Below are 24,180 nucleotides of genomic sequence, written 5' to 3' on the forward strand. Positions count from 1 at the left end.
GAAATATCCGCCCAAACAAAATGCTAGCTTATCAAAAAGGGGTGTTGAATGAAAAAGACAATGGACTGAACAAAATGAACAACCAAAATGATAAAATTTTAGATAATGTAGGGGCCAAGCCAACGTGAGATAATTGAAGTAGAAAGAAAGGATATATGCATGAGACGACACCAATGAAAATGCAGTGGTTTTGTTTCCGTTCTCGCAGGAATTTATACATGCTTTATTACAAGGCCGCCGGGCTCACTTCCGGCTTTAAGCCGGTCAGGAAGTCGCGCGTCATTTCGAAGCTCAGCCAGCTTGACGCCATGCTGGGAGCAACCTTGAGCAAGTTGGGCACGATGCCTTTGTAGAGGCCGCGGAGGCCTTCTTGGCCAACAATGACGCGGATGGCGTCAAGTACGCCCTTGTATTGGTATCCCATGCCGGACATGGTGTTGATCTGGAAGCGTCTTCGGAGTACGTCACTAGTTAGGTCAGCAAACGCACTGTCACTTACAACACAGTATTTTAGTTAGACATACAACGGATAGGTGAATGTTTGAGCAACAGCTCCGGATATGGCACCTGCCAACAATTTTCTTGATGCGCTGGGGTTCTGCTCGCCATCGTACGTCAAGTATTTTCTGACAGATTCATAGACCATAAAGTTTAGGCCGACCTACAGGCGCCTGGTTAGTGCTCTGCGAGTGACGAGTTTCAGGAATTAGTGCGAGGACATACATATGGGGCAACACCAGTAACAGTCGGGACGATACCACGATACAATGCTGCTATACCGCCCTCGGTCCTATACATCTGAACCATGGTGGCCCACATGCCGGGCATATGTGCAGGTTTTGATCCCAACTCGGCGAAGCTGGCCGTCTGAATAGACAGTCTCGTTCGAACGATGTCGAGTGGGTATGTGAAAAAGACGGAGGTAATGCCGGCGATACCACCACATATCAGCCGGGTAAAGGGAGCAAGCTCCTGTCCTGGATATGATTCGAAGATATTCTGCCGCCCAAAACATGTTAGTTTCCGAGGACTCTGTCCGTTTATCTCCTCCTGCCGCCATTATGATTGCTTACCCGTTTATAAAAATTATAACTGCTAAACTGAACAGCAGAATAGGGCACAATACGAATGCAATTCGTTCCGTTCCCGCGCATGAACCCCCTCCATCCTTCCTCCTTCCACATCTTACCCAAAGCCTGCCCAACAGACAGTTTGTAGGCATCCCGCCCTGCACTTTGGACCTGCAACAGGATTTTCAACCGTTCAAGCGGTGAGACCACTGTTCTCGAAACGGCACCAGCAATACCACCCGCGCAAAATGCCGCGAGAACAGGCTGTGAGATCTTCTCCCTGAATCCAATAAATCGATCAGGAGCTGGCACGGCCTCAGGTCGGGCAAGACTGGTATCGGACGGCTGCATCTGAGCGTTGTGCGGAGTCGACGATGGTGATTGCAACTGAGATCCCTTTACCACAGACATTGTGTGACACAGGCGATGGTCAAGGAGTTGCCCTTGGGAAGAAAATCGAAAGCGGCTGCAAAATCGAGTTCTTGTCAAACCCAATTGGGCATCACACACCCTTCCCCAAATCACTGAGCCTGAGTCCCCGTGCCACCGGGCAAGCTTGCATCGACTGCGATCGAAGAGCCGGGGGACGCTTCCGAGGCGATGTGTTTCAGTCGGTCAAGAGGCTAGATGTGTCACGTTTCGGCGAGAGCGAGGACGGAGCCTGAAGAGTTGATCGCTGCGAGAAGGACGCGAAATAGCAACAGAAAACGGATCGCTATGGTCTTGAAGTTGAGAGCATCGAGGATATCCCACGGATTCCAGGAGCACAAGTCGTTGGAGGGTTTTTTCGTCGCGGTAGAGTGGAGAGTGCCAGAAGCGGGTATCGTCGAGTGTGTTGGTTCTCGTGGGCGGTGGGCAAGGGGTCGGCTACTTTTGATTCCGCGGACGAGGCAGGCAGCAATGCGCCGATGCTGCGACGCTGGTGACGATGATATATCCAGGTGGAAGGCTCTGTACAATAGGGTGTGAAGCAATCGTGTTTGGGGGCAAAAATGTTGCCGAAGAATACTGAGGCAATCGGCAGGAGAAAGAATGGGAAGAGACGCCCAAGTCCGAGAAAGCGAGAGCACTCGACGGAGGCTAGACGGAGGCTAGACGAAGGCCAGGAAGGAGGCTGAGGGCGGCGTGAGCACTGGGCTGGGCAGATGACAGTGCCGGACCTCCAGCGGTTAGACAATGCTGCGTGCGGCCGTGGGCTATTTTAGTGGACATGGAGGAGCCAGCAGGGCCCTGTGATGGCGGCAGCTCAGCAACAAGTCCCCTCCAGACTGCACTGGGCTTGTCCAGGTGCCGCTGAAAGTGGATCCCGGTCAAATGAGCCAGTTGACCACTCCGTGTCAGCATTGTATAACATGGAAACCACTTGACGCCATCCCTCCAAATGCACCTCGCGTGTCTGGGCTTCCCAAACGGCATTGTTTACTAGTACGGAGTAACTTATTATGAGACAATCGCTCTCCAAAGGCGGGGGGGGGGGGGTCGAACAAGGACCCCGTCGATTTGAAAGAACAGTGCTACGTTAAGCTTTGGGAGCGATCCACAGGGCTGGCACAATGGGCGCGGCGCCCAGACCAGTCAAATCTAGCAAATCAAGACTAGAGACTGAGAGCACCTGTGTCAGGCTTGGGCACTCTCTGAAGCCGTCGATGGAAATGGCTTACAGGGCCACCAACCTTTGTCTCGCGCCGGCACCGCCATTTCGGCCAGTACGGGACACGCAGTTGTTTATCACGGGAATCTTCAAGTGAGCAAGCCCCACGGCCCGGTCTGGATGTCCGTAGCATTTGATATGGGCAAGTAGCGCTGTTTCAGGTGCGCGCCTGTGAGCGATTGATGAGACGTCATCCTACGGCGTCGGCGTATGAACAGAAAGCATCTTCGCGGCTGCCACACTGGATTGTGCACGGAAACTCCAACGGACTACAATACAATCAAGGAGCTGGAAAAGGAGACGCCCCCTCATATACGCCGTTCGGATCCGTCACACTTTAGATATCGCAGTCTGGTCAATTAAATTCATTGTCCGGTATAAACCCACCCGTACAAACCATTTTCTAACTAGCTTGAGATGCGCCTACGAGCATCGATCTTGCTCTTACACTATTTAGTTGAACAAGCATCTCGTGGGAGGCATTACCAAGATGCCACTGCACCAACAAACTTCTACGACGCTGTATTTCCATCTCGATCGACCGACTGGTAACTAGAACAATATCGGACCATAAGTGAGGAAAAACGGGAGAAAGAACAACAATCGTGTCGCAGTGCCAAGGCAACACGAGGATACCATCAAAATACCCGGCGATAAAAAGACCCAAAACTGAGGTTAGACAGACTGTTACTAAGCTGCTTCTGTTTACTCCTCCACATCGACATCATCGTCGCGAGCGGTAGGAGGGCTGTCATCGCCTACGTTGCATTAGCTAATCGTCAATTAGCCCCAGGGCGATCCATCATCGCTTGTGCTTACCCTTTCTGTCATCGCCGTTAGTCCCGTTTTCACGGCGGTCACGGTCGTCACGGTCGTCCTTGGCATCGCGATCACGATCGCTGGAAGAAAGAATTAGCCAGTTGAGCTTAATGTCTCAACAGACGTACTTGACGCTTACCGAGTATCAGGGCTTCGAGAACGGTCGCGATCCCGACGGCTGTCGCGGTCATAGTCACGGTCACGGTCACGGTCACGGTCACGGCGGTCATCCTTGCGAGGAGAGTAGTCTCGTGTGCTGCGTCGAGGAGACCGAGATCGTCCACGACAAGGAGAACGGCCGCCGCCACTGCCACTACCGCTACCACCAGGACGACGGTCACGGTCACGACCAGACTCGAATCGCCATGATGCTGAAGGAGGAGTTCTCGCCCACTACGCCGTGTTAGGACTTGATATAAGGCGATGACCATGGAAAACATACCTCAATCTTCAGGGTAGCGTCGCGAGTGATACGCTTGTTATGCATCTCATAGTAAGCATCATCAGCGTCCCGCCGGTCCTCGTACTCGACGAAGGCGAAGCTGGCGCAAAAGGTTAGCATGTGTACGGCGTATTCGGAAAAAAATAAAATAAAAACAAACGTCAAACTTACAGCCGACTAGAAGAAGACCTTGGAGCTGGAATGTCGCAACGGACTAGACGTCCATAGCTATAGTAACATCATGTCAGTACTTTCTTTTAGTAGAAAAACGTACGTGTATACACTCCGGCTGATGAATTTCGATATCGACGTTTGGCCGCCGAGGGCTGATATCAGAAAACGTATCACTTGCACGCGCCGAGGTGCAGGCTAAAAATCGACCCGAACGAAGAGCGCTTGTCGAGGCGAGCTAGCATACCGACGACCGACGTGAAGGAGGTGGGAGGGAGCATGGGGAGGGACAATCAGGGCGGGTAGGCGGCTGCGACGAAGACGAAGGCACGACGAGACGACGGGGGCTGATCTGGAGCGACACCGAGCCTAGGTAGGAGGACAAGATGCCGGGAGGATCTATCTCTCGTCGGCGAGACAGGACGGGGTGGTGGGCGGAGAGGCGAGGCGCGGAGGACGGCAACGAAGGCGAAGAGCGTGAGCGTGAGCGTAGTTGACATACCGTTCGAACTCGTAGGCAAGATCGCGAGCGCGGGTGCCGTGGGTGAAGCCGGTAACGTAGAGGGTGTTGCCGCCGCGAGACATGATTGCGGTGTGCTGCGGCTGAGGCGGTAAGAGAATTGGACTACAGAGCTAGAGGTAGAATGGCAGGTCTGACGGAACAGCTCTTGACAACAACGACTGGATAGGAAGCAGCTGATGATAATTAACCGCTGATGAGGCTGGCAGGTTATGAGGTTCAGCCGTGGTTGGCGGAGTTGTGAAGCCAAGCATCTGTATGGACTAGACTGGCTGTAAAGTTTTGTCTGCTGACATAAGCATCGAGGCGAGCGAAAAGTGGAGAGGTTCGCCTGACTGGTTGCCAAGCCTTCCAAGCCGTCACGTTGATGTCATTGTCGAGAGCGTCACAGGGGGTGGGAGGTGACTTTGGCAGTCAAGACTGAAGAGCGATGCATCTAGGTACAGCGTCGCAAATTAAGTGATTGTATTGTTTAGTTATGTTCTTGCGCAAATGCAGAAACCACTTTACTGTACTCCGTACATGGTCTGCCAGTGCTTCCAGCGTTTGCGAGTAACAGCCACAGCTCCAATCCGCAAGTGATCCACAGAAACGTTGAAGGATTGTACTTGCCAGCAATGTCTAACCTTAACAGCAGCAACATTGAATCATGATTTACAGAGACTCAGCCAAGGGATTACGGACTTGTAATAAGTCCGACGGACACGAACAAGGTATCCGCGACCGTGGATTTTATTCACAGGGATTGTGAATGATCGGGCATAGATGCCAGCTTCCGGGTCGTACGAAGCTTATTTATCAGTTGACGTTGCCGTCATGCCAACTTTGGCTACTTTGGTTCCGTCAACTTGTCCAGCTCACGGATTGCTCGGATCCCAGGCTCCAGTTCGGACACCAGAATGCCACAACCTCCGACGGCCGCCTAGACCGCGAGACGCTAAATTATCATCATTTGAGAAGAGTGCCTGCGTTTCCCATCAGCACATCCCGCACCTTCCGCAACAGGCTGTTGCTGACTGACATTTGACGGCAATGTCATGCAAGACATAAGCCAAGCCCTAACTGGCGACATTGAGATCGGAATAGATGGCAGGCACGACCTGCAGTCCAAGCTGCAATATCATCACGCACGTAAACGTGAAACTACACCCTTTTCGGATTCCCTTTCTCCCAATGTTTTCGCTTGTACTGGCTGCAGAGTCGAGCTTTGCATAGCCACTTGTCTTCAATCATCTCTTCCACTTTCCCAGTACCTTTTGACGACAAGATCAATATGAATAGGATTGGAGCTATGCACAGCACCTTGACGAGGACTCTAGATGAGCGGCCTCCCAGCAATCCGCCAAATCGGCATGTGGATGGTGTCAACGGCAGTCTCTCGCATCACAGTGCTCGTCAGACACAGCCAAGATCTCTCGGCGAAGCTTTGCGCGAGGCAGGAATGTCGCTGGAAAGCCCCGGGCCCACGTCTGAAACCCCCAGTGAAGAAGATTACGATGAAAATGTTCGCCCAGCATATGCCCTCGGGGGACGGGACTATCAGCATCAGCATCCGCAACATGACCATGGTCATCAACAACAACAAGGACGACAACTTTTGCAGAGGAGAAAGGCGAAGAAGCGCATGAGCGAAACAGAGTTACTCTCTGCAAAAGTTGACTCCAACATAGTCCGCGATGACTTCGGCGGAGTACGAATATATCCTGGAGACGACCAGGCTCTCCAAGAGCTGCTTCGACGGACTTCGGAGTCCGCAAAATACCCAGACAAGGCAGCTAAACAGAAGCGCAAGTTTCGTGACCATTTTTTCACCCACCAATTTTCGGCCTTTGATCCGCACAACTCGGCCGCGGCAAACAGTCCGTTCCACGGCTTTTATACTCTCTTTTGGCTGGCTGTGGCCCTGTTTGTTCTCAAGATTTCCGTGAACAACTGGAGAGCGCATGGCACTCCGTTGGGGTCGAATGAGATCATGAAGACCATGTTTCATCGGGATGGTAGGCAAACGAGTAAACCGTTTCAACTTCGTGTTTATGCTAAGTAGGCTTTGCAAATAGTACTCGTGCTCTTGCTCTCAGACGGAGTCATGTGCGGGCTTACTGGTGTAAGCTGGCTCATCCAAAAATTGGTATTCCACCGCGTCGTCGATTGGGATCGAAGTGGATGGATAGTTCAAAACGTAGGGATTTGCAGACATGAAGCCTTCCATTGTACTCAACTAACAGAAGCCACAGATCTGGCAAACGCACTTTATTACTGGCATCATTGCTTGGACCCATGTCCGCGACTGGCCGTGGACTCATACTGTCTTTTTCGTGCTACATGGTATTATCATGCTTATGAAGCAGCATTCTTATGCCTTTTACAACGGACACCTCTCGACAGTGTACCTACAACGCCTATTTCTTCTTTTCAAGTTGAAGCAGCTGGAGCTTGTCCACCCATCTAAGGAATCGTCATCTGCTGTGCCGCCGGTCTCTAGCTTATCAATCGACCATCTCCGAGCTCCTCCAACTGCCGTGGAACGCCGTCACTCCCTCTCACAAGTACCCAAATCGAAGGAGACCGACATTGACAAAATCGCAAAGGCAATTGCATCACGCGAGCCTTTGAACGACGAGCAAATTGCAGCATTCGAACAAATCATCAAGTGGGAAGTAGATGCGTTGGCCGACGAACTCAGAGGAACATTCAGAGGAACATCTAGTGATCCCAACATGGCATATCCGAACAACTTGACATTTCGGGGTCACTACGAATGGATACCCTTACCAACGCTGGTATATGAACTGGAGTATCCACGATCTCAAGATGTTAGTTGGAAGTATGTCGTAGAAAAGCTGGTCGCCATGGTGGGGGTGCTTTTTGTGATGAACCAGGTTGCACAGTACTCCATATGTAAAGGCTCCCAAACTGTCTTGCTACCATTGAAGAACTAACTTCTGTGCAGACCCCGTGGTCATGAAGACGGTCCAGATGAAGGAGAGTGGACTTCCGCTCGCCACTCGATTTCAAGAATTTCCGCTGCTTTTGCTTGATCTCATTTTCCCATTTATGATGGAGTATCTGGTGCGTTCAGCTCCCACGCAATATCCTATTGCACATTCACCTGCAACTTCCTTGTTCGCGACTAAACCCTGACAGCTCGTCTGGTATCTCATTTGGGAAACTATTCTGAACATCCTTGCCGAACTCACGCATTTTGCTGATCGCAGTTTCTACGACGCCTGGTGGAACAGTGGTATGTTTGCACATCTATACATGCTTCACACGAACGCATCATCTTGTCCTGGGTCGAAAGAGTGTTACCCAGCTAACGGGTGCAGTATCCTGGGACCAATTCGCACGAGACTGGAACCGTCCCGTACACGTCTTTCTCCTCCGCCACGTGTATCACTCGTCTATCTCGTCCATGAAGATTGACAAACATACTGCTACGCTGATAACCTTTTTTTTGTCCGCATGTATCCATGAGCTAGTCATGTGGTGTTTGTTTAATAAACTGAGGGGTTACTTGCTCGATTTGCAAATGTGTCAGCTACCGGTACGTATGGGCATGTCTGTTTGTCCTTCAGTACAAAGCTAACACAAGGCCACAGCTGGTCCGATTAAGCCGCACAAAATGGCTCAAAGGTCAGAAAACGCTGGGTAACCTATTTTTCTGGCTGGGCATATTCACAGGTCCAAGTCTGCTGTGCAGCTTGTATTTGATCTTGTAAACCTTGACTTGGCGCATGCACGGGGACATGAACAAAAAATGAATCAGCAATAGTTTTCTTCTTCTTTTTTTCTTCTCTATATGTATTGAGTTGGCGTAAAGAAAGAACATGCGGAAAAATTGAAACTGTGCAATATATTAATACATAATGTCACTTAAACTGCGCTTTGCTTTTGAGCATATCCCGTAACCGTCGCGGCCCGATAAATACCATTTACAACTTTTCATGTGTCGCCATCAGAGAAGCTACGCATAATCAGCCACACTCTAAACATGTCGCAGGTATCACCAAGGAGGCGATTTCTGACTTACCAACGAAAGAAGTCACCAATTTATAACGGACTTGGCAAATATCCTCGGGGACCAACCAAATGGTCGCCCCCATCTTTCTGGCAATGCTGATACTCAACTTGGCGTTCATGTAGGCCCTCTCGTCATTGTCACCTGCCGTGACAAGTTCGTCATCGACGTAGCTGCTCTCCATGCCTTTGAGCACATTCAGCAGAAACACGCCGGATGAGATGGACCGGTCCTTGAAGCTGCGTATGGACGATTTTTGGCCGCCCTTGTGAGCCATCTTGTTTGCCCAGTCAACCATGATCTCATCGGTCATTTCCTTCTTACCGAGCTTCTGAGCGAGTGAAGAGAGTGTCACGTTGATGTCCTTTCGCATAAGCTGCCATACGAATCCCAAGGTAAGTGTTCTGTCACCTCTTGTAATATTGGAGCCTTCAGTGTTTTGGAGGCTCATGCCATGCTGTTTACCGAGATCGATGACTTTGTTTGTATTCTGCAGAGCCTGGAAGAGCTCCATGTCGAGGATTCTCTCCAAGTGCTCGCTTTCTGACTCGTCGTCATCGGGATTGACAATCTGTGGACTGTTGTTCTTGGTGGGGTCATTGTCGAGAGACCTGGGTTTGCGCACACCGCGCCAGTTTACACTACCTTTGATGATTTTGTCGAAGGCTTGCAGGAGCACATATCCATTGCCGACGTCGTTGAAGAAGGATACGACGGGGGGTCGTACGTCAAGGCTGTTGAGCCAGAGGGTGAATACGCGGGCTTCGCGATCGCCTTCGGCATCGAAATCTTCCACTTTGACCTTGACCTTTTCTTCTTCTGTGATGGGTTCGAGAGCAGGATGGTTGTTGAAGAGGTTGGCGACGAAGGCGAGGTTGAGCTTGGAGTTACCACTAATAAGAGATTTTGGGGTCAAGAATTTACGGCAGCCAAGTTTGTCAGCTTCTTGAAGGACTTGTTCGGCACGTTGGAGATTGTCTGTGGTATTGAGGGGGGCACGGGTGCATCCGTACTCGCGACCGATTTGGCTGAGGAGGACAGTATAATTTTCACCATCTTTGATGTCATCGGAGAAGTTACCAACACTAAAGAGATGAAAAGTTAGATGATTTCCAGATTGAAGTCAAAGCCGGCACGTGGACAAACCTCCTGGGCCAGTTGGCGGCCTTGAGATGGTAGTTGAACCATCGCAACAGGATCTGCTCGGGAGGCAGACGAAGGAACTTCTCAAGCTCCTCGCCTTTTCTCAAGAGGCGATACAGTTCAGGATGGAGTTTGATGTCGATTTTACTAAGAAGACCTCGTCGAATAATCTGCCAGATGAGACCGAGGATGAGGTGCTCACGGACCTCGATGATGTCTCCTGCACCAATGTTGACGACAGAACAGCCAATACCCTTGGCTGATTCAATGACGAGGTTGTTGTTCTCGGTCATTTGAAACGCATTGAGAGACTTGGTCTTGCGGCCGGCTATGTTGAGAATTCGCTCGTCAATGGTGTCAGGCACGCTGTCGTTGATCAGCTTGGCGAGGACCAAGCCATCCTTGCACTCATCAAACATTTGGAAGGTATCGGTCGGGAAGGGAAGACGGTTGCCGATATCAGCGTCACCATCCAGGACGGCGTTGATGTGGCGAGTGAACTCGGTCCTTTCATCCTCATCAATCGTGTGGGTGACATTTGCACTGGACCCTTGGACCTGAATCTTGCCGCCGACGCTGCTCTTGGATACGTGTCCTTGCCCGAGTCCGCCAGTGCGTTGAGCTACAACGCCGCTGGGGCTGGCTGGCTGGAGGCCCGTGGAAAGTCGTTTCTGAGCTGGCGAGGAGTCGCGAAGTTTGGTAATGAGCTGGAGTTTGTGATTAGCCGGTGCTGCATCATAGCAACATGGAAGCAGACAACGGATTTGTGTGGCAGCAGCCGAGTGTCGGGGCGACAGGACAAGACGTACTCCGAGGTAATCTTCAAGCTCTACGCGTCGCGAAGAGTCCAGCTCAACTTCCCTGAGAGCCTGTCGCACGACATCGTACGGCTGATTCTCACTCTGCTGAGTGGCCTTGATGGCGGTAGCTTCGTCCAAGTATCCCTTGCCGTCGATGTCGAGACGTTGGAAGTTGCCGGATAGCGAGGTGACTTCATCTGCCAGCTGAGGAAATTTTCTGGATTAAACAACGGCTGTCAGCACAGCGCATAGGGACGGCAGGTGGGCGGGGATCGAAACGCACCTTCGCAATTGGAGGACATTCATGGTGGGGGTTGAAGAGCTGAGGGGTTGCGATGGATGGATGGGCAAGCGGGGGAACTAATAATCTGTGACTGTGAGAAGCCTGGAAGGGGGGACGTGAGGAACGAGACGGAGACGGCTTGGTTTCTGCGCGCCGTCGTGTGTTTTCGTTTTCCTGGTAAGCTGGGAGTGTGACGGAGGAGGATGACGAGGGAGGGAGGGAGGGTAAGGTGGCGTGGTGGGGATGACGACGGATTCGTGAATCGTTGCGAGACACAAAGGCTTGGCTTGACGTCTTTTCATCCTTGCGCGGGAGCTGCGCGGAGGACAGAGCGGGGGGCATGTGGTGGTGCACACGCGCAGCATGTACGTAACATACGGAGTACCCCACCAGACGCAGCTGCTGGTGACCACGCCTCTTGTCCCTTTGCAGAGGCGAAGGCAGAGAAGAGATTCCCCACTCCCCAGTCTGATGGAACCTGAATTTATCAACAGTGTTTGATCCAACTACGCAGATAATCCAGGAGCATGAGCCTTATCAACGGTGCTTGGATCAGACGACCGATTCATTGCCCCGAGGTGATCCTCTGGATTCAGATCTCGCAAATCCCAGTCCATCGGGTATCCATCTATTGACGGATATCTTTGGGTCGCATACTGGTCTCGCATCACTGCGAGCGGATATCCTTGCTTTGAATGCTGAAATCGCTGCCTTTGTCCAGCAGCACTGCACAGAGTGTTTGTCTCTAGACGTACTCTGTATGGAACCTTCTAACTTGTCCTGTGAAGTTGCTTGTCGTCTATAGCGCAAGGCTGTTGAGCCTCTTGGGAGTAGCAAAAAGCAACGCCGATTAATATCCAATGCGTCAATCTCAAGTCGCAATGGTGCCTAACGCCAAGTCTTAAGCAGGTTGCCGGCCCCAAAGTTTATCGTATTCCGAGTAATGCGAGGGCATTAGCCACAGCTTATCATTCCAACCACTGCATATCCAGTAACTGAGCGCTCGTCCAGTCGATCCACTTGTCGGCAACGACTTTAGAAAGCGTCCAGTGACCGGAGTATCCATCTCATACACGAGGTCATGGCCCCCCAGAGAGTAATCATCTCGGAATAGCAAAAGCCATACCCCACCAGGAACCGTCAAGTTGAATTCACCCCCAGGGTCCAGGCGACGCAGCATGTCTTCAAAGGGGCCCAAAACGTTGCGCTGAAAATACGGAAGACGGTCGTGCTCGGCATGCTCTTCCCCGGAGGGTGTCACCCAGAACTGTATGACGATGTGTAGCTTCTGAACGTCCGGGCAAGCTTCCAGGATGGCTCGACACAGCCTACGCAGTGTCCCATCCTCTCCCTGCCCGGCAGGAGATGGATTTCACAGCTCCCGGGCCAGAGGGTGCTGTCCAAGGAGACGCTCGTGATCGCCCCAGAGAAGCTCCAGGCTGATAATTCGGGCGCAGCAAGCGAGGATATATCAGTCTAGGGAGATGGAGCTGGAGGTCCAGGCCGGAGAATTGAAATGTGCTGGTAGAGAAGAGAGCCTCGAGGCCCTCGACGCAAGCACTGCGGAATGACAAAAGCCAGCCCATGATGCCGAGGAAGCACGAGTCACCCCCGACGCCTTGGGACGCCTCTGTACCGCACCAGCAGACAGTGCCCTTGATACATTCGTCGTCGTGCAGTCCAATCGCGCGACCAAGGTCCTGCCAGTTGTCCTTTCGCTCTGCGGCCGTCCACTCTGCGCCTCGGTGGCACACGCAGGCGAACCATTGCCATTGCTTCGGTTGACTTTTGTCCGGGACCAAGCTGATACCAAGACCGCAGTGCCGGGATTTGTCTGGCGAGCTGCCGGATGAAGCTGCGAGACTTGGCTGTCTTACCAGCGGGTTGTCAAAGGCAAGGTCGATGTGGACGGTGCGGTAGCCGGACGCCTCAGCAAGAATCATGTGGCGGATTTCCAGAGGCAGCCGGTGAAACAAGCCGTAACTACTTGTCGAAACAGCGAGCTTTTCAAAACGGCCATCTTCGGTTGTGAGAAGTGGAAGTGGAAGAAGTGGCCTTGATCGCGGTCGTACAGCTTGGCGCGGCTGCTGAGGGCGGCGCGTTTTCTCCCTGCTCAGAAACGCCCTGCGGACCAGGTTGCGGAGATGGTCGTGCATGGAAGCAGACGACAAGGATGATTGATGAATAAACTTCAGGCGTGGGCGGTGGTGGATGGAGCGGCAGTCTGCAGTCTGCAGTCTGCTGGGCGTCCCCGTCCCCCCGCGCAGCCGCGCCTGACATCAGCTCGGTGGTTGCTGTTCCATCAGCAGCTTCCGTCTGGAGTCCACTTCTACGGGTCAAAGTCAGAAACATTGAACCTGGATCCCCCCCAAAAATTTAACTTGGTTGCACCGTTTCATTACTTCATCGATTACGGAGGAGACTCAGCCGCCTCCCAAAATAGACAATTTTCATTTGGAACTAGCCGTGCTGATTGGATGCGGACCAACGGCCAGACCAACTATTTTAACTGGTCAACCGTGCTCAAAATATCTCGACTCCAGTCCGACTTGCTTCCCGGATATTTCCTTTCGATAATGTCAAGCTGCAACATTTGCAACGAGCCACTCGTTCTCAGGCTGGACGACGATGCCGACGATGACGACACCGAGACTGCGAGGACCGTGCCCGACGATTTGGAACTCGGCTGCGGATGCCATTTTCACTGGTAAGTACGGAGTACTCCGTAGAAGCCCGCGCATCATTGCCCATTCTATCGTTTATGGCATAGGCATAGCTGACTCTTTGTCCCAGGGAATGCCTCATGGAGGAAGCGCCCTCATTGGTCGAATCTCTGAAATGCCCCAGCTGTGATACATATCTGCCTAAAGACGAGGCCAGCGCCTCATCTGCGAACCAGTCTTGCGACGCTCCTCCTCCTGCCATCCTAGCCCAGTATACAAATGAAGGCGGCGTGCAAAAGGACCTCGACATCATGGATTCCATAACTGAAGAGGCGCATGTTCAGAAACACCCCGAGGTGCGTCCCGCCAGAGCATTACACATCATGTGTACCGAGGGTGACATTACCGGCCTAATCGAATTGTTGAGAGTCGCGAGTGACCAAGGCATGGACATTGGAAACATTATTCGCTACCAAGACCCTTTGGCAGGAATGCAAAGTGGACTTCATTTGGCTGTTGAGAATCAGCGAGAGGAGATTGTGTGGGCGTTGCTGTGGCTGTCGTCTGCCGTTTCTACCGACGTTTTCCCCGGTATGGTGCGGGAGACTGCCGAGCGCGTCGGCTTGGGGCGTCTCAATGTCGATGCTAGCGGGGACATTCGGTGCCTGAAGGACGCCCAGGACCGCCTGGCGGGGACTATAGCCCAGCAGAACCCGGGTATGTGGTCGGCGTTGCTAGATGCGGGAATTTTAAACCCGTGAAGGATAGCTACAGAAGGCGTACAGGAATTGCCGCGAATTACGGACTTGATGCCTAACTTCAAGGAAGGCAATGGGACAATGGAAAGACACGGGCTGGCTGGTGGCTGCAACGGAGGCACGTCGGTCCACCCCGAGTTCTGTGGTTTTTATTGAAAACAGCAAATGAAGCGGCATGGTGAAAACGAAGACCAATGTGGCGTTGATATTTGGGATGATGCACATAGCACAGCTGGCATTTGGCGGGCTGATGTTGGAGCAGGCGGCATTGTTGGCCTCTTTGTTTGCATCTCTAAATTGGCGTTGAGGCACTAGACAATATTATAAGTCAAACCTTAAACTGCATACGCAAAGATTGAAGGGGTGTTTCTTCTCTTACGAATCTTCAACTAACTTGGCAACCTTGATGCGGCTTTTGAGGTTGAGGCTCAAGAAGAGCTATAAAACCGCTTCCAGCCAGGCAGCTATGATGTAGCATCTGGAGTTGCGGGGGTGTATCAACTGATGTCGCAGAGCTTGTTCGAGGGTTTCGGGCGCGAGGCCGTATTGTTGGCACCGGCGATGATGACGCTATTGGACGTCTGATGCCATTCCAATTCCTCGCCCACCCATACCCTCTGTGACCGGAGCGCTTTGGTCTTGACAATAGTTTGATGGTCGAAGCGATGCTCACCTGTTGTTGTTGATATTTTTTTTGTCTTCTTTATCAGATATTGAAAGCGTGAAGTGTGTTGGAATAAGCGCCGAATTACGAGTGGATAATGTTGTGGAGCTAGCTATACAAGGGCTGAAAATGTATTGATACTGAGAATATCCCCCAACGTGAGTGAGTGTTGTGGGTTAAGGAATGAACAGCCATTGAAACTACTTCTTCTATTTAACAAAGTGATCTAATCGATGCATGGTTATTCAATACTACACAGCACTATGCCAAGGGTTGCACGGAACTTGCGGTCAAGAGCCTCAACCACATGATTTGCTGCCATGCACAAAGGCTGCAGCTATCACGATACCCTCATTGGCCGCACGCCGGCCCGGGCATCTAGGCACAAAGACCCAACAAGGACACGAGGCATCAACCCCACATGCCTCAGTCAGCCGGGTCAGGTCACAATGGGCATCTTCTTATATATAGCCCTTGTTGGCCGGGGCCGTTCGTAGATGAACCCAGCACCTCAGAACCGTACGGTATGATGGGTGAATTGAGTCGTTTGCTCCAGCCACACTCCTGTGACTGAGCCCTCGTTACACCAACGGACTCTGTCATGCCCCTGTGATTACCTCGTGGTATCGTTTGACAGACCAATTCTTGTTTCACCTGAGCAGGTTTATACTTTGCCAAGACCTAGAGCGGCGATGCGAAATAAGTTGAAGCAACCAATCGCCTGTGCGGGAGCCAGGCGGCGGGCCCACTCGCTGCTTTTGGATGTTCTTATATTGGAGGCAGGCCGAACACATGCCGGCTGTAATTTGCACTTGCCGGCCCGGCCAGGTGTTGTTGTCCAACTGCCAGTCAGGTCGATTGACCTTAAACTTAAACGGCTTCACCACGGGGCTTCCTTATCGCCCTTCGACCTCGGAATAAACTCAAATTATCCAGATACTCGTCAAATACCGTAGTTCCGGTCCCGTTCTCGGGCAGCAAGCTTCGCCACGTTGGCTCTACGCGTTGGGGCCAGATGCGCTTTGCGCTCGCGGTACCGGCACCGCCCCTTCTTTGCCTCTCGTCTCACTGCGTGGTCGACTTTGCAACCCGTCGTATGGCTATCTTTTGGAGCCCGCCCGCCGAAGATGACTCCCGGAACCGGCGACAAGAAACTCGACAAGTCGTACTTGAGCTCCGCGGTCGATGTCATCTATCCGTGGTCGAGTAGTCGCACGGCTACGCCCACACCGGATAACACAGCGAGCATAGCCGCGTTTGATGGGGCTGCTGCGCCCAAGGCAACTGCTTCGGCCGACCATGCAATCACGCCGTTTTATGGACAGAGCTTTAGGACGTACCCCAAGGATTGTCCGACGTTAAACGTGCAGTGGTTTCATGCGGCCGATGTGAGTATGCGGACCCCCACGACAAAGTCTTGGAAGTAACGTGATTCAGGTGCCGAAACGAAAACCGAGGTTGACCAAGGGACCACAGAAGCAAGAGAAGGAAATAAAGCCGCCTGTTCGGCCGAAGAAGTTTGCAGCATTCTCCGAGTCTGATTCGCGGAGGACGGAAGCACGGTATCAGAAGCTTTTGGAAGCAGCAGAGGATAAAAACAATTCAACGAGAGACTCTCAAAACCGCCCTTCAAAACGATCCAAATTCGAGAATGCTGGCGCCCTTGACGATTCATATCGGGGCCATACGCGGGTTGCTGTCAATGAGGACTACTTGTTCGATATCAACATTGAGGAGAGGGAGCTTACCCCTGTGTATTGGCTTGGGCCAAGTTACGAAGGTTGGCAAGTCGCTCAGCCTACACCATTAAGTATTCGTGTGCTAACGATTGTGGCTAGTGCGGCGTGGCACCTGGTTCTTCCAAGAGGGCTCAGGTCTAAGACCTTGCGAAGAAAACCTTGCAGCCCAGCTAGAAGAGGTAGGCATTCGCGCCGTTTTGCAGGTGCAGTGGCGTGTGTCCTAATGAAACCAGGGCTATCTGAAAACCAAGCCATGGCTACTTCCTGGTGGGTAGTGGACAAAATGCATTGTTGCCAAATCATGCTGACGGTCATCTCAGGTCGTCTCCGAAGCAAGTCTGAAGTCAAGGATACCGCAGGGTCTGTTAAAGCAGAAGAGCCTCAAGCAGCAGATCAGGAGCCCCCAGAGGCTACTACTAGCGCTCAAAAGCCACCGGCGGGTACTGCCCAGTCGCCGCAACCGCAACTGCCAACGTATCGTCTATTTGGCGCTTACATGAACAATGTTGCTACCTATCAGGATGAAAAAACCGCTTGGATGACTACTGATGGTATGCTCTCATGGGTAGCTGCCTCGGTGTATGAGCGGTTCGCCGGTGGTGGATATATGAGCGGCGTTAAGTTGATTAGAGGATATTCTGAACCGAAAAAAGCCCAGGACACCAAGGCCGCGAAGGAAAACCCCAGTACTCTGGGCCTGCATGAACGACAAAAGCTCGTAAATAGAAGATCAGCCCCTCCCACCACAGGAGACCCCTTGGAAGACTTGGGGTATAGCCAAATTGTACAGAAGGAGACCCAAGAACGGGATGCAGAGCTGCAACGGCGATTGTCTTCTTTTATGGAGAGCGAGGGTCGCATTACTGGGAAAACCGAGGAACAAATCAGACAACGCGAAGAAGAGGAAATAGAAGACGACTACAATGCACGGGATGGAGAAGCTCAGGGCCGAGAAATTGAGCATTTGGTTCTTGTAACTCACGGCATTGGACAACGACTAGGTTTACGGTAAGTTTCTTGATGAAATGCGTCTTGGATGGTGCGCTGACTTCATTGCTCAATAGCATGGAAAGCTTAAACTTTGTTCACGATGTAAACGTGTTGCGCAAGAATATGAAATCTGTCTACAGCAATTCAGCGGATTTGAAGGCGCTTAACTCTGAACTTGGTGCTGGTCAGGGGAACTGCAGAGTGCAAGTACTTCCGGTTTGCTGGAGGCACTTCATTGAGTTCCCAAGGCAACGGCAGAAGAAAGGCGAACACGATTTAGGCGATGTTACAGATGAGGATGATAATTGTGAGCCTTCCGACTTTGAGCCGGTTGTCAAACGCTATATTGACCACCACCAATTAGACCCATCACTCGAAGACATAACCGTCGAGGGAGTTACTTTTGCCCGATCCCTAATCTCAGACCTCGCGCTCGACATCTTGCTCTATCAAAGCTCATACAGAGAAGAAATTTCCAGAGCCGTTGTGGCAGAGACTAACCGAATTCTGAAACTCTTCCAAGAGAGGAACCCTGAGTTTAAAGGAAAAGTGCACCTTATGGGCCACTCATTAGGCTCTGCCATTTTCTTTGACGTTCTCTGTCGTCAGAGGGAGACGGATCCTGATGATACCCGCCGCCCGCTTCGATTCTGGCCCTCGCACAACCGGCCTGATATCAGACCAAAGGACGAAGAGCTGGAGTTCGACTTCGACGCCTCAAATTTCTTCTGCCTTGGGTCTCCCGTCGGCTTGTTCCAGATGCTCAAGGGAAGGTAGGTCGCATGGTTTTCCTCAACGTTGTTGATGGACCAGTTACTAATGGCTTCAGGACTATTGCTGCCCGCCCATCGCCACATGGCTTGGCTTCAAAAAGCTTGCCGAACGCTGAGTACACCGATGACCCGTTCTTGACAACCCCCGCAGGTACAGGTCTGGATAGCATTTCTCCAGTCAGTGGTCTATCGACGTCAGTTTCGTGTCCCAAGGCGGAGCAGCTCTTCAACATCTTCCACCCGTCCGATCCCATCAGTTACAGAATGGAACCGCTGATTTCCCCTGCCATGGCCTCACTGAAACCACAAGCCCTTCCCTACACCAAGAAGGGAATTTTTGGCAATGTCGCACCGCAAGGATTAACCGGCATTGGAGCCAAAGTCGGCCAGAGTGTCAGCGGCATATGGTCCAGCCTAAGCGCTGGACTCGCCAGCAATATACTGAATCGCAGTCTCGGGATCACCAGCGAGGAGGTTGCGCGTCTTGGCACAGAGGAGCAGCGCCATGGAGACAAGAAGGGCGAGGCGACCGGCAGTCAGGAGGCGGCAGAACAATCAGCTGAAAGAAAGAGGCAACTGGCTGAAGCGGCGGTCAGAGGGCGACGTGTGAGCGACAACGGCAACTCGGTCACGCTCATTGACGATGAGCTGGAGACGCTGTATTCAACGTTCCAGAAGCGGCACGACACGGCACATGGGAACGAGGCGATGAGCCACCTCAATGACGAGTCGCGCAAAGCTCGAAAGCTGCGGGCGGAGGAGGCCAAGGTGCGGGCGCTCAACAGAAACGGCCGTGTCGACTACAACATCCAGGAGTAAGTATGCCGTCAATGACCAACGAAGACGTGCTAACCTCGGTACAGGAGCGCTTTGGACTTTAACCCAATCAACACGATTGCATCACACATGAGCTACTGGGGAGATGAAGACGTCACACATTTTGTTTTGTCTCAGCTGTTGTCCGGAAAGCCGGTGGGCAGAAATACAAAAGGAAACTAGGCACTTGCACCGAGTCACGATGGCGACAGCCTGAGATGGCTCATCTAGGCCGCATGTGCCAGTTGCCCGAGTGGCAGGCCGTGTCTGGCCCCTCTGTATAGAGCCTCTTAGCTGCCGAAGATAATGTGACACATGGGCATGACTACTTGCAAGCCTTGTCGGAAGCCTCCCGGCCTGCCTCCCAGCAATCTCCAGAGCAGCGTGATTGTATCACGTTTAGCACGGCGCTTGAAGTTGACACTCGGGGGAAACGCTTCCGCGGCTGCCGCCATGGAGGCCATGCACGCAGCGCACGTCCTTGTCGCCAAGGGTGACGGCAAGAAACTGATATCAAAGACTCGGCTCCGCAGTCTGACGTGGTCTGTTGTGCCAAGTCTACAAAGGTTTTCGCGGGCATCCCGCACGGGACGTGGACGGCCTCGACTTGGGCAACGACGCCAAGGACCCTCCCTGCATCCTCTCTTCCAACGCATAGGAGACGCCGCACGAGAAATGGCCGCCGTGGTCTGAAATGCCGCAGCATGGAGGCGACGAATCAGCACGGACGAGACGGTCTTGATTCCTGTGCGTACAGACGCGGGACACATCCACCATGTGCCATGTGCGCGAGCAGTCTGGTGCGCCAGCCGACGCAGGCAGGATGGTCATCTCATCTCGACGCCAGATGGATGTATGCGACAGCCGCGTCTCCCGCCGGATCTGAAACGAGGGGTCCCCTACCACCGCTATATTTGACCCGGTGGCGGCTACCTGCACCCCATTGTGTATTTTCATACACCCACCCGCGTGGCCGCCGCGCCTTTCAAAAAAAAGCAATGGGCAGTGTGACGCTGCGCCATGCCCAACGGGTAGATGCAACACGCGCGAACCTGTACAGTGCCAGATTGCCCTCCCAGCCCAACGGTCAGGTCAAGGGGTCAAGGGGTCCAGCACACCGCCGGGGCCCAAAATCAGCGGGGCGTCGTCACCGTCCACGGATACTGACGGGGCACGAGACTGGCCCAGCTCGGAATTACGAGCCCGAGCCGCCAGACGCACGTACTCCATGGATGGACGGCAAGGGTCGTGCGACGGCAGCGTCGGCGGGCTGGCCGGCCGGTGGGCTCGCGAGGAACGGTGGGCGTTGGGAGACGTTTTGATCCTTGGCTGCTCTGGCCCAGGCTCCTTGGCTCGGGGATCCGGTCTTGCACCGTGGGAGTGGCGGTCTTGTGTATCGGGATGATCGGCCTGCGGTGCGTGTGGTGTGGCTTCTTTATCAGAGGATCTGATAAGATTGCGAATCGGGGGGTCAGCTGTGCCACGTGCATGCATGCGGCCACGCCCCTGGGTGGGGGTGGGGGCGTCCCCGACGACCACCGCCAGAGCCAGAGATGTCGTCTCGTCGGATTGGACCTGTGACGGATAATCTTTCTTCTTGAACTTTCCTTCTTTTCCTTCTTCTTCTCTCAAAAACCCTCTCTTTCTTTTTTCGGTGTGCATGCCTTGAAGAACTCGTTTCCCCGTTTGACACATACCTACCTACTCCGTACGTCTACGTACGTCTACGTACGTGCCCAAGTAGATGCCGTGCAAACGAGCCTTTTCAGCACTTATTACGCACGGAATTAAACATCAACGTGGCCAGGGGAGCAGATGGGTCGATGAATGAGGCTTGTCCTCTCAAGGGAAACACAAATTTACAAAACATTCACGCTTCGTGAAGAACGGGCAGTTTCAACCGCAATGATGGACGAGTGATTAAATGATTGCATATTACACTATGAACCTTGGCTGGCGCGCTCAGGGGCTCAAGGTCTTGAAACCCTCTCAGCTGCGGTACAAGGCAAGCACCCGCTGCCACAGAGACACAGGCTCGGGCTTGGAAGCGGTCAACTCGCCCCTGTCCCCACGCTGATCCGGCACATCAACGACCTGGCCATCCAGACCCTTGTTGTTTACGGCGTTCTGCTGCTTGCCGAGGTAGTAGTTGGGCATGAAGAAGGAGGCAATGAGAGGGATACCGGCCAGGCAGACGGAAGCAACGGTGATGTGACCGTTGACAATGGCATAGGCACGGATGGAACCCTGGCGAATGGGGTCCATGAAACCGTACTTGGTGCGAAGCGTCTTGATGTTCCCGTAAATCTTGAGGATAGTCTTGTCAGGGACGCCGGGAAGCTCCTCGCGCATCTGGTCAAGCATCTGGTTGGTCCACACGACGGAAGCTACGGCGCTGCCGATGCTGGATCCCAGGGTGGACCACAGGGTGATGATGGAAATAATGGTGGCGACATCCTCGTGGGGAACGGAGGCTTGGACACCAACCCGGGCACCGACGATGTTGAGGGAGGCGAGGCAGAAGATGAGCTGCGCGGAAACAAGGCGGGCAGTGTCCTGAGTCATGTTCCCGTTGGACTGAACGAGGATGCCGTAGCCAACAATCTTGGCAGCGGCACCAATGACCATGAGGGTCTTGTAGCGGTGAGAGACGCGGTGGACCAGACCCACGACGGGGCCGACCAAGCAGAGGCCCATGGTGGTGATGCCCAGGAAAATGGTCCACTGGTAGACTGTCCAATCCTTGATGATGAAGATGTAGGACGAGAAGTAGGTGTTGCGGACGGAAGAGGCCATCTGGTTAAAGGTGTGAATAACGACGCCGGCGACGAAGGCGCGATTCTGGAGAATGCGCCTCGTCATGATGGGTTTGGGGGCCAGGAAGACTTCGAAGAGCACAAAGATGACGAGGCAGACAAAACCCGTGACCAACATGGCAATCATGCTGGAGTCGCCCCAGCCGCCTGGAGACTTCTTGGCCAGGGTAAAGGGCAGGAGAATCAGGGAGAAGGCCAGACCGAGAATGACGAGACCAACAATGTCAATGTCGATGAGGCCCTGGTAGGCCAGCCTGGCCCAATATCGGAAGCTCTTGGGCGAGGCACGGGCGGCGCCGGTGCGAACATCCTTGGAGTCGGCCATGGTGACCATGCCAGCCTTCTCGCCGCGGCGCTGCATCGAGTAAAGAGTCATGATGGCGGGGATGAGGAGAGCGGGAACGAGGATGGCGAACATGCCCAGGCCCCATCGCCAGTTGTCGACGAAGCCCTCGGCAATGAAGCCGTTGACGGGCACCGTGACGACAAAGGGAAGGGACAGGCAGGCGCTGAAGAAGCCTCGCCACTCGAGAGGCGTCAAGTCGGCGACGATGATGTCGCTGAGAAGATCGAGACCCGACTTGCCGACCGAGGTGAAGCAGATGCCCACCGTGTAGGCTGCAAAGTCGCGGGCGCTGGCGGCGACGGCAAAGCCGACGGCATAGAAGGCGAGGATGACGATGTAGGTCGTCGGCCGCGAGGTGATGTCGGCCAACTTGCCAATGAAGGGCTTGCTGACGGCACGGATGATTTGGCTGGCGGTGCTGACGGCGCCGAGCTCGCTGTGGACGCCAAAGCTGGACGTGGCCAAGGTGCTGAAGATGCCCGTGGTGATGCCCATGTCGAGGGCGTAGGCAAACATGGTCAGCCCGATGGAGATGGCGAGCAGCCAGAGCAGCAGCTTTCCCCTCTTTCCGGACTGGTACAGCTGCCTGTTGAAGGCCTCGACCCTGTTGACGCCGATTTCCTCGTGACTGTCCGGGTCGGAGCCGGAGTTGTCGGCAGGCTTGGCCGAGTATCGTCGCGAGTTGGCCTCATTGGACGAGGAGTCGTCGAGGGCTTCACCCGGCTTGTTCGTCCGCTGGAACATGTTCTCGGAAACGGCAGTCTTGGTGGACTCGCCAGCGTCTTTGGCATCGAGCTGTTTGTGGCCGGGGGGCGTCGGCATGTTTGGCTATATCTCCTGATGTCGCGAGGTCAAGGGTTGTGGATAGAAGAAGGAAGACGGAGATCGAGCATGGCGGTCGCGTGGGTATTTCAACGGGACGCCGGGGCTCTGGTGAAAAACCAAGACATGTGAACGTGTGAAGTGGTCAGGCAGTATGTGGTGTTCCCACCACATGGACTCCTGGGGGCAATCCGACGCAACGTTGAGCCCTTGCAGTGTCGACACCAAAATGGAAGAAACTACGGTGCCACGGTGTAGCCCCAGACATGATGGCTTGGATCCTTGGCGCGGCAAGGCAAAAAAAAAAAAAAAAAAAAAAAAAACCTTTGCGGCATGACGAGGATCGGATGCTCCTGCCTTGCGCGGTCAAGTGTCTGGCATCGTGTTCGGGCAACCAGACTCGACTCCACCTTAGTTAGCCGCATCTGATAAGCTGTGGGGCCGTTGGGGGGGGTGTGCGGGGGCGCATCTCGACGCTCGGCCAACCCTCCTTCCTGTGCCGCGGAATGCGGGACGAACGTGTTCAGCGCGCCAACTGGTGATCTCCCACAAGGTGGTCAAACGACTCGGAGCATTTGGCTCACATCAAGAGGGCGCTTCCTGAGATTGTTACTACGCTCACACCGGCTCTTGCCCCACGCCTCGCTTCGAATCTGATAAACGCATGGGCCACCACCGACACCCACCAATGTCCGGTTCGCCCAACAACTAAAATGCCAAGTTCCCAACAGAAGAGAATCCATCAGGCCAAATGCCAACCAGCCCTAGATGATGGGCAGTTGTCACGTCTGGACAAGTTCTCGATGCGAGATGCGAGGTTGCATCACCGTGCGTATCTGCGTCATCATGTCGTGTGCGACGTAACGAGTTAACGTC

General features: G+C 53.4%; 9 protein-coding genes across 9 annotated transcripts; 3 read left to right on the top strand and 6 right to left on the bottom strand.

The window, feature by feature from the left end:
• Window positions 1-226: 226 nt before the first annotated feature.
• MAM_06020 (Mitochondrial carrier domain protein) lies at window positions 227-1,481 on the bottom strand (the record flags this gene model as incomplete). Its single annotated transcript, XM_040824818.1, has 4 exons — window positions 227-467; window positions 525-661; window positions 724-999; window positions 1,074-1,481. The coding sequence occupies 4 exons, from the start codon at window positions 1,479-1,481 to the stop codon at window positions 227-229; spliced, it is 1,062 nt and encodes a 353-aa protein (XP_040677238.1).
• A 1,945-nt stretch (window positions 1,482-3,426) lies between these two features.
• Window positions 3,427-4,738, bottom strand: MAM_06021 (Nucleotide-binding, alpha-beta plait; the record flags this gene model as incomplete). Its single annotated transcript, XM_040824819.1, has 7 exons — window positions 3,427-3,479; window positions 3,541-3,620; window positions 3,680-3,933; window positions 3,983-4,082; window positions 4,150-4,196; window positions 4,257-4,308; window positions 4,656-4,738. 7 exons carry the CDS (start codon window positions 4,736-4,738, stop codon window positions 3,427-3,429), a joined length of 669 nt encoding a protein of 222 aa, XP_040677239.1.
• Window positions 4,739-5,964: 1,226 nt separating this feature from the next.
• On the top strand, window positions 5,965-8,325 carry MAM_06022 (uncharacterized protein; the record flags this gene model as incomplete). The annotated part of the gene is made up of 6 exons (XM_040824820.1): window positions 5,965-6,670; window positions 6,731-6,852; window positions 6,908-7,571; window positions 7,624-7,742; window positions 7,818-7,914; window positions 8,273-8,325. 6 exons carry the CDS (start codon window positions 5,965-5,967, stop codon window positions 8,323-8,325), a joined length of 1,761 nt encoding a protein of 586 aa, XP_040677240.1.
• Window positions 8,326-8,605: 280 nt separating this feature from the next.
• Window positions 8,606-10,940, bottom strand: MAM_06023 (fimbrin; the record flags this gene model as incomplete). Its single annotated transcript, XM_040824821.1, has 5 exons — window positions 8,606-8,637; window positions 8,704-9,776; window positions 9,838-10,541; window positions 10,644-10,851; window positions 10,918-10,940. The coding sequence occupies 5 exons, from the start codon at window positions 10,938-10,940 to the stop codon at window positions 8,606-8,608; spliced, it is 2,040 nt and encodes a 679-aa protein (XP_040677241.1).
• Window positions 10,941-12,245: 1,305 nt separating this feature from the next.
• MAM_06024 (uncharacterized protein) lies at window positions 12,246-13,073 on the bottom strand (the record flags this gene model as incomplete). Its single annotated transcript, XM_040824822.1, has 1 exon — window positions 12,246-13,073. The coding sequence occupies one exon, from the start codon at window positions 13,071-13,073 to the stop codon at window positions 12,246-12,248; it is 828 nt and encodes a 275-aa protein (XP_040677242.1).
• Window positions 13,074-13,493: 420 nt separating this feature from the next.
• On the top strand, window positions 13,494-14,397 carry MAM_06025 (Zinc finger, RING/FYVE/PHD-type; the record flags this gene model as incomplete). Its single annotated transcript, XM_040824823.1, has 3 exons — window positions 13,494-13,624; window positions 13,711-14,297; window positions 14,366-14,397. The coding sequence occupies 3 exons, from the start codon at window positions 13,494-13,496 to the stop codon at window positions 14,395-14,397; spliced, it is 750 nt and encodes a 249-aa protein (XP_040677243.1).
• Window positions 14,398-16,129: 1,732 nt separating this feature from the next.
• Window positions 16,130-19,503, top strand: MAM_06026 (DDHD domain-containing protein; the record flags this gene model as incomplete). Its single annotated transcript, XM_040824824.1, has 8 exons — window positions 16,130-16,390; window positions 16,440-16,782; window positions 16,841-16,920; window positions 16,975-17,008; window positions 17,062-17,749; window positions 17,806-18,504; window positions 18,561-19,319; window positions 19,368-19,503. The coding sequence occupies 8 exons, from the start codon at window positions 16,130-16,132 to the stop codon at window positions 19,501-19,503; spliced, it is 3,000 nt and encodes a 999-aa protein (XP_040677244.1).
• A 909-nt stretch (window positions 19,504-20,412) lies between these two features.
• Window positions 20,413-20,982, bottom strand: MAM_06027 (uncharacterized protein; the record flags this gene model as incomplete). Its single annotated transcript, XM_040824825.1, has 1 exon — window positions 20,413-20,982. The coding sequence occupies one exon, from the start codon at window positions 20,980-20,982 to the stop codon at window positions 20,413-20,415; it is 570 nt and encodes a 189-aa protein (XP_040677245.1).
• Window positions 20,983-21,309: 327 nt separating this feature from the next.
• MAM_06028 (Major facilitator superfamily domain, general substrate transporter) lies at window positions 21,310-23,304 on the bottom strand (the record flags this gene model as incomplete). Its single annotated transcript, XM_040824826.1, has 1 exon — window positions 21,310-23,304. The coding sequence occupies one exon, from the start codon at window positions 23,302-23,304 to the stop codon at window positions 21,310-21,312; it is 1,995 nt and encodes a 664-aa protein (XP_040677246.1).
• Window positions 23,305-24,180: the final 876 nt, after the last annotated feature.

Source organism: Metarhizium album (assembly GCF_000804445.1).
Source record: "Metarhizium album ARSEF 1941 chromosome Unknown scaffold_17, whole genome shotgun sequence".
In the NCBI taxonomy this organism is placed as follows: domain Eukaryota; kingdom Fungi; phylum Ascomycota; class Sordariomycetes; order Hypocreales; family Clavicipitaceae; genus Metarhizium; species Metarhizium album.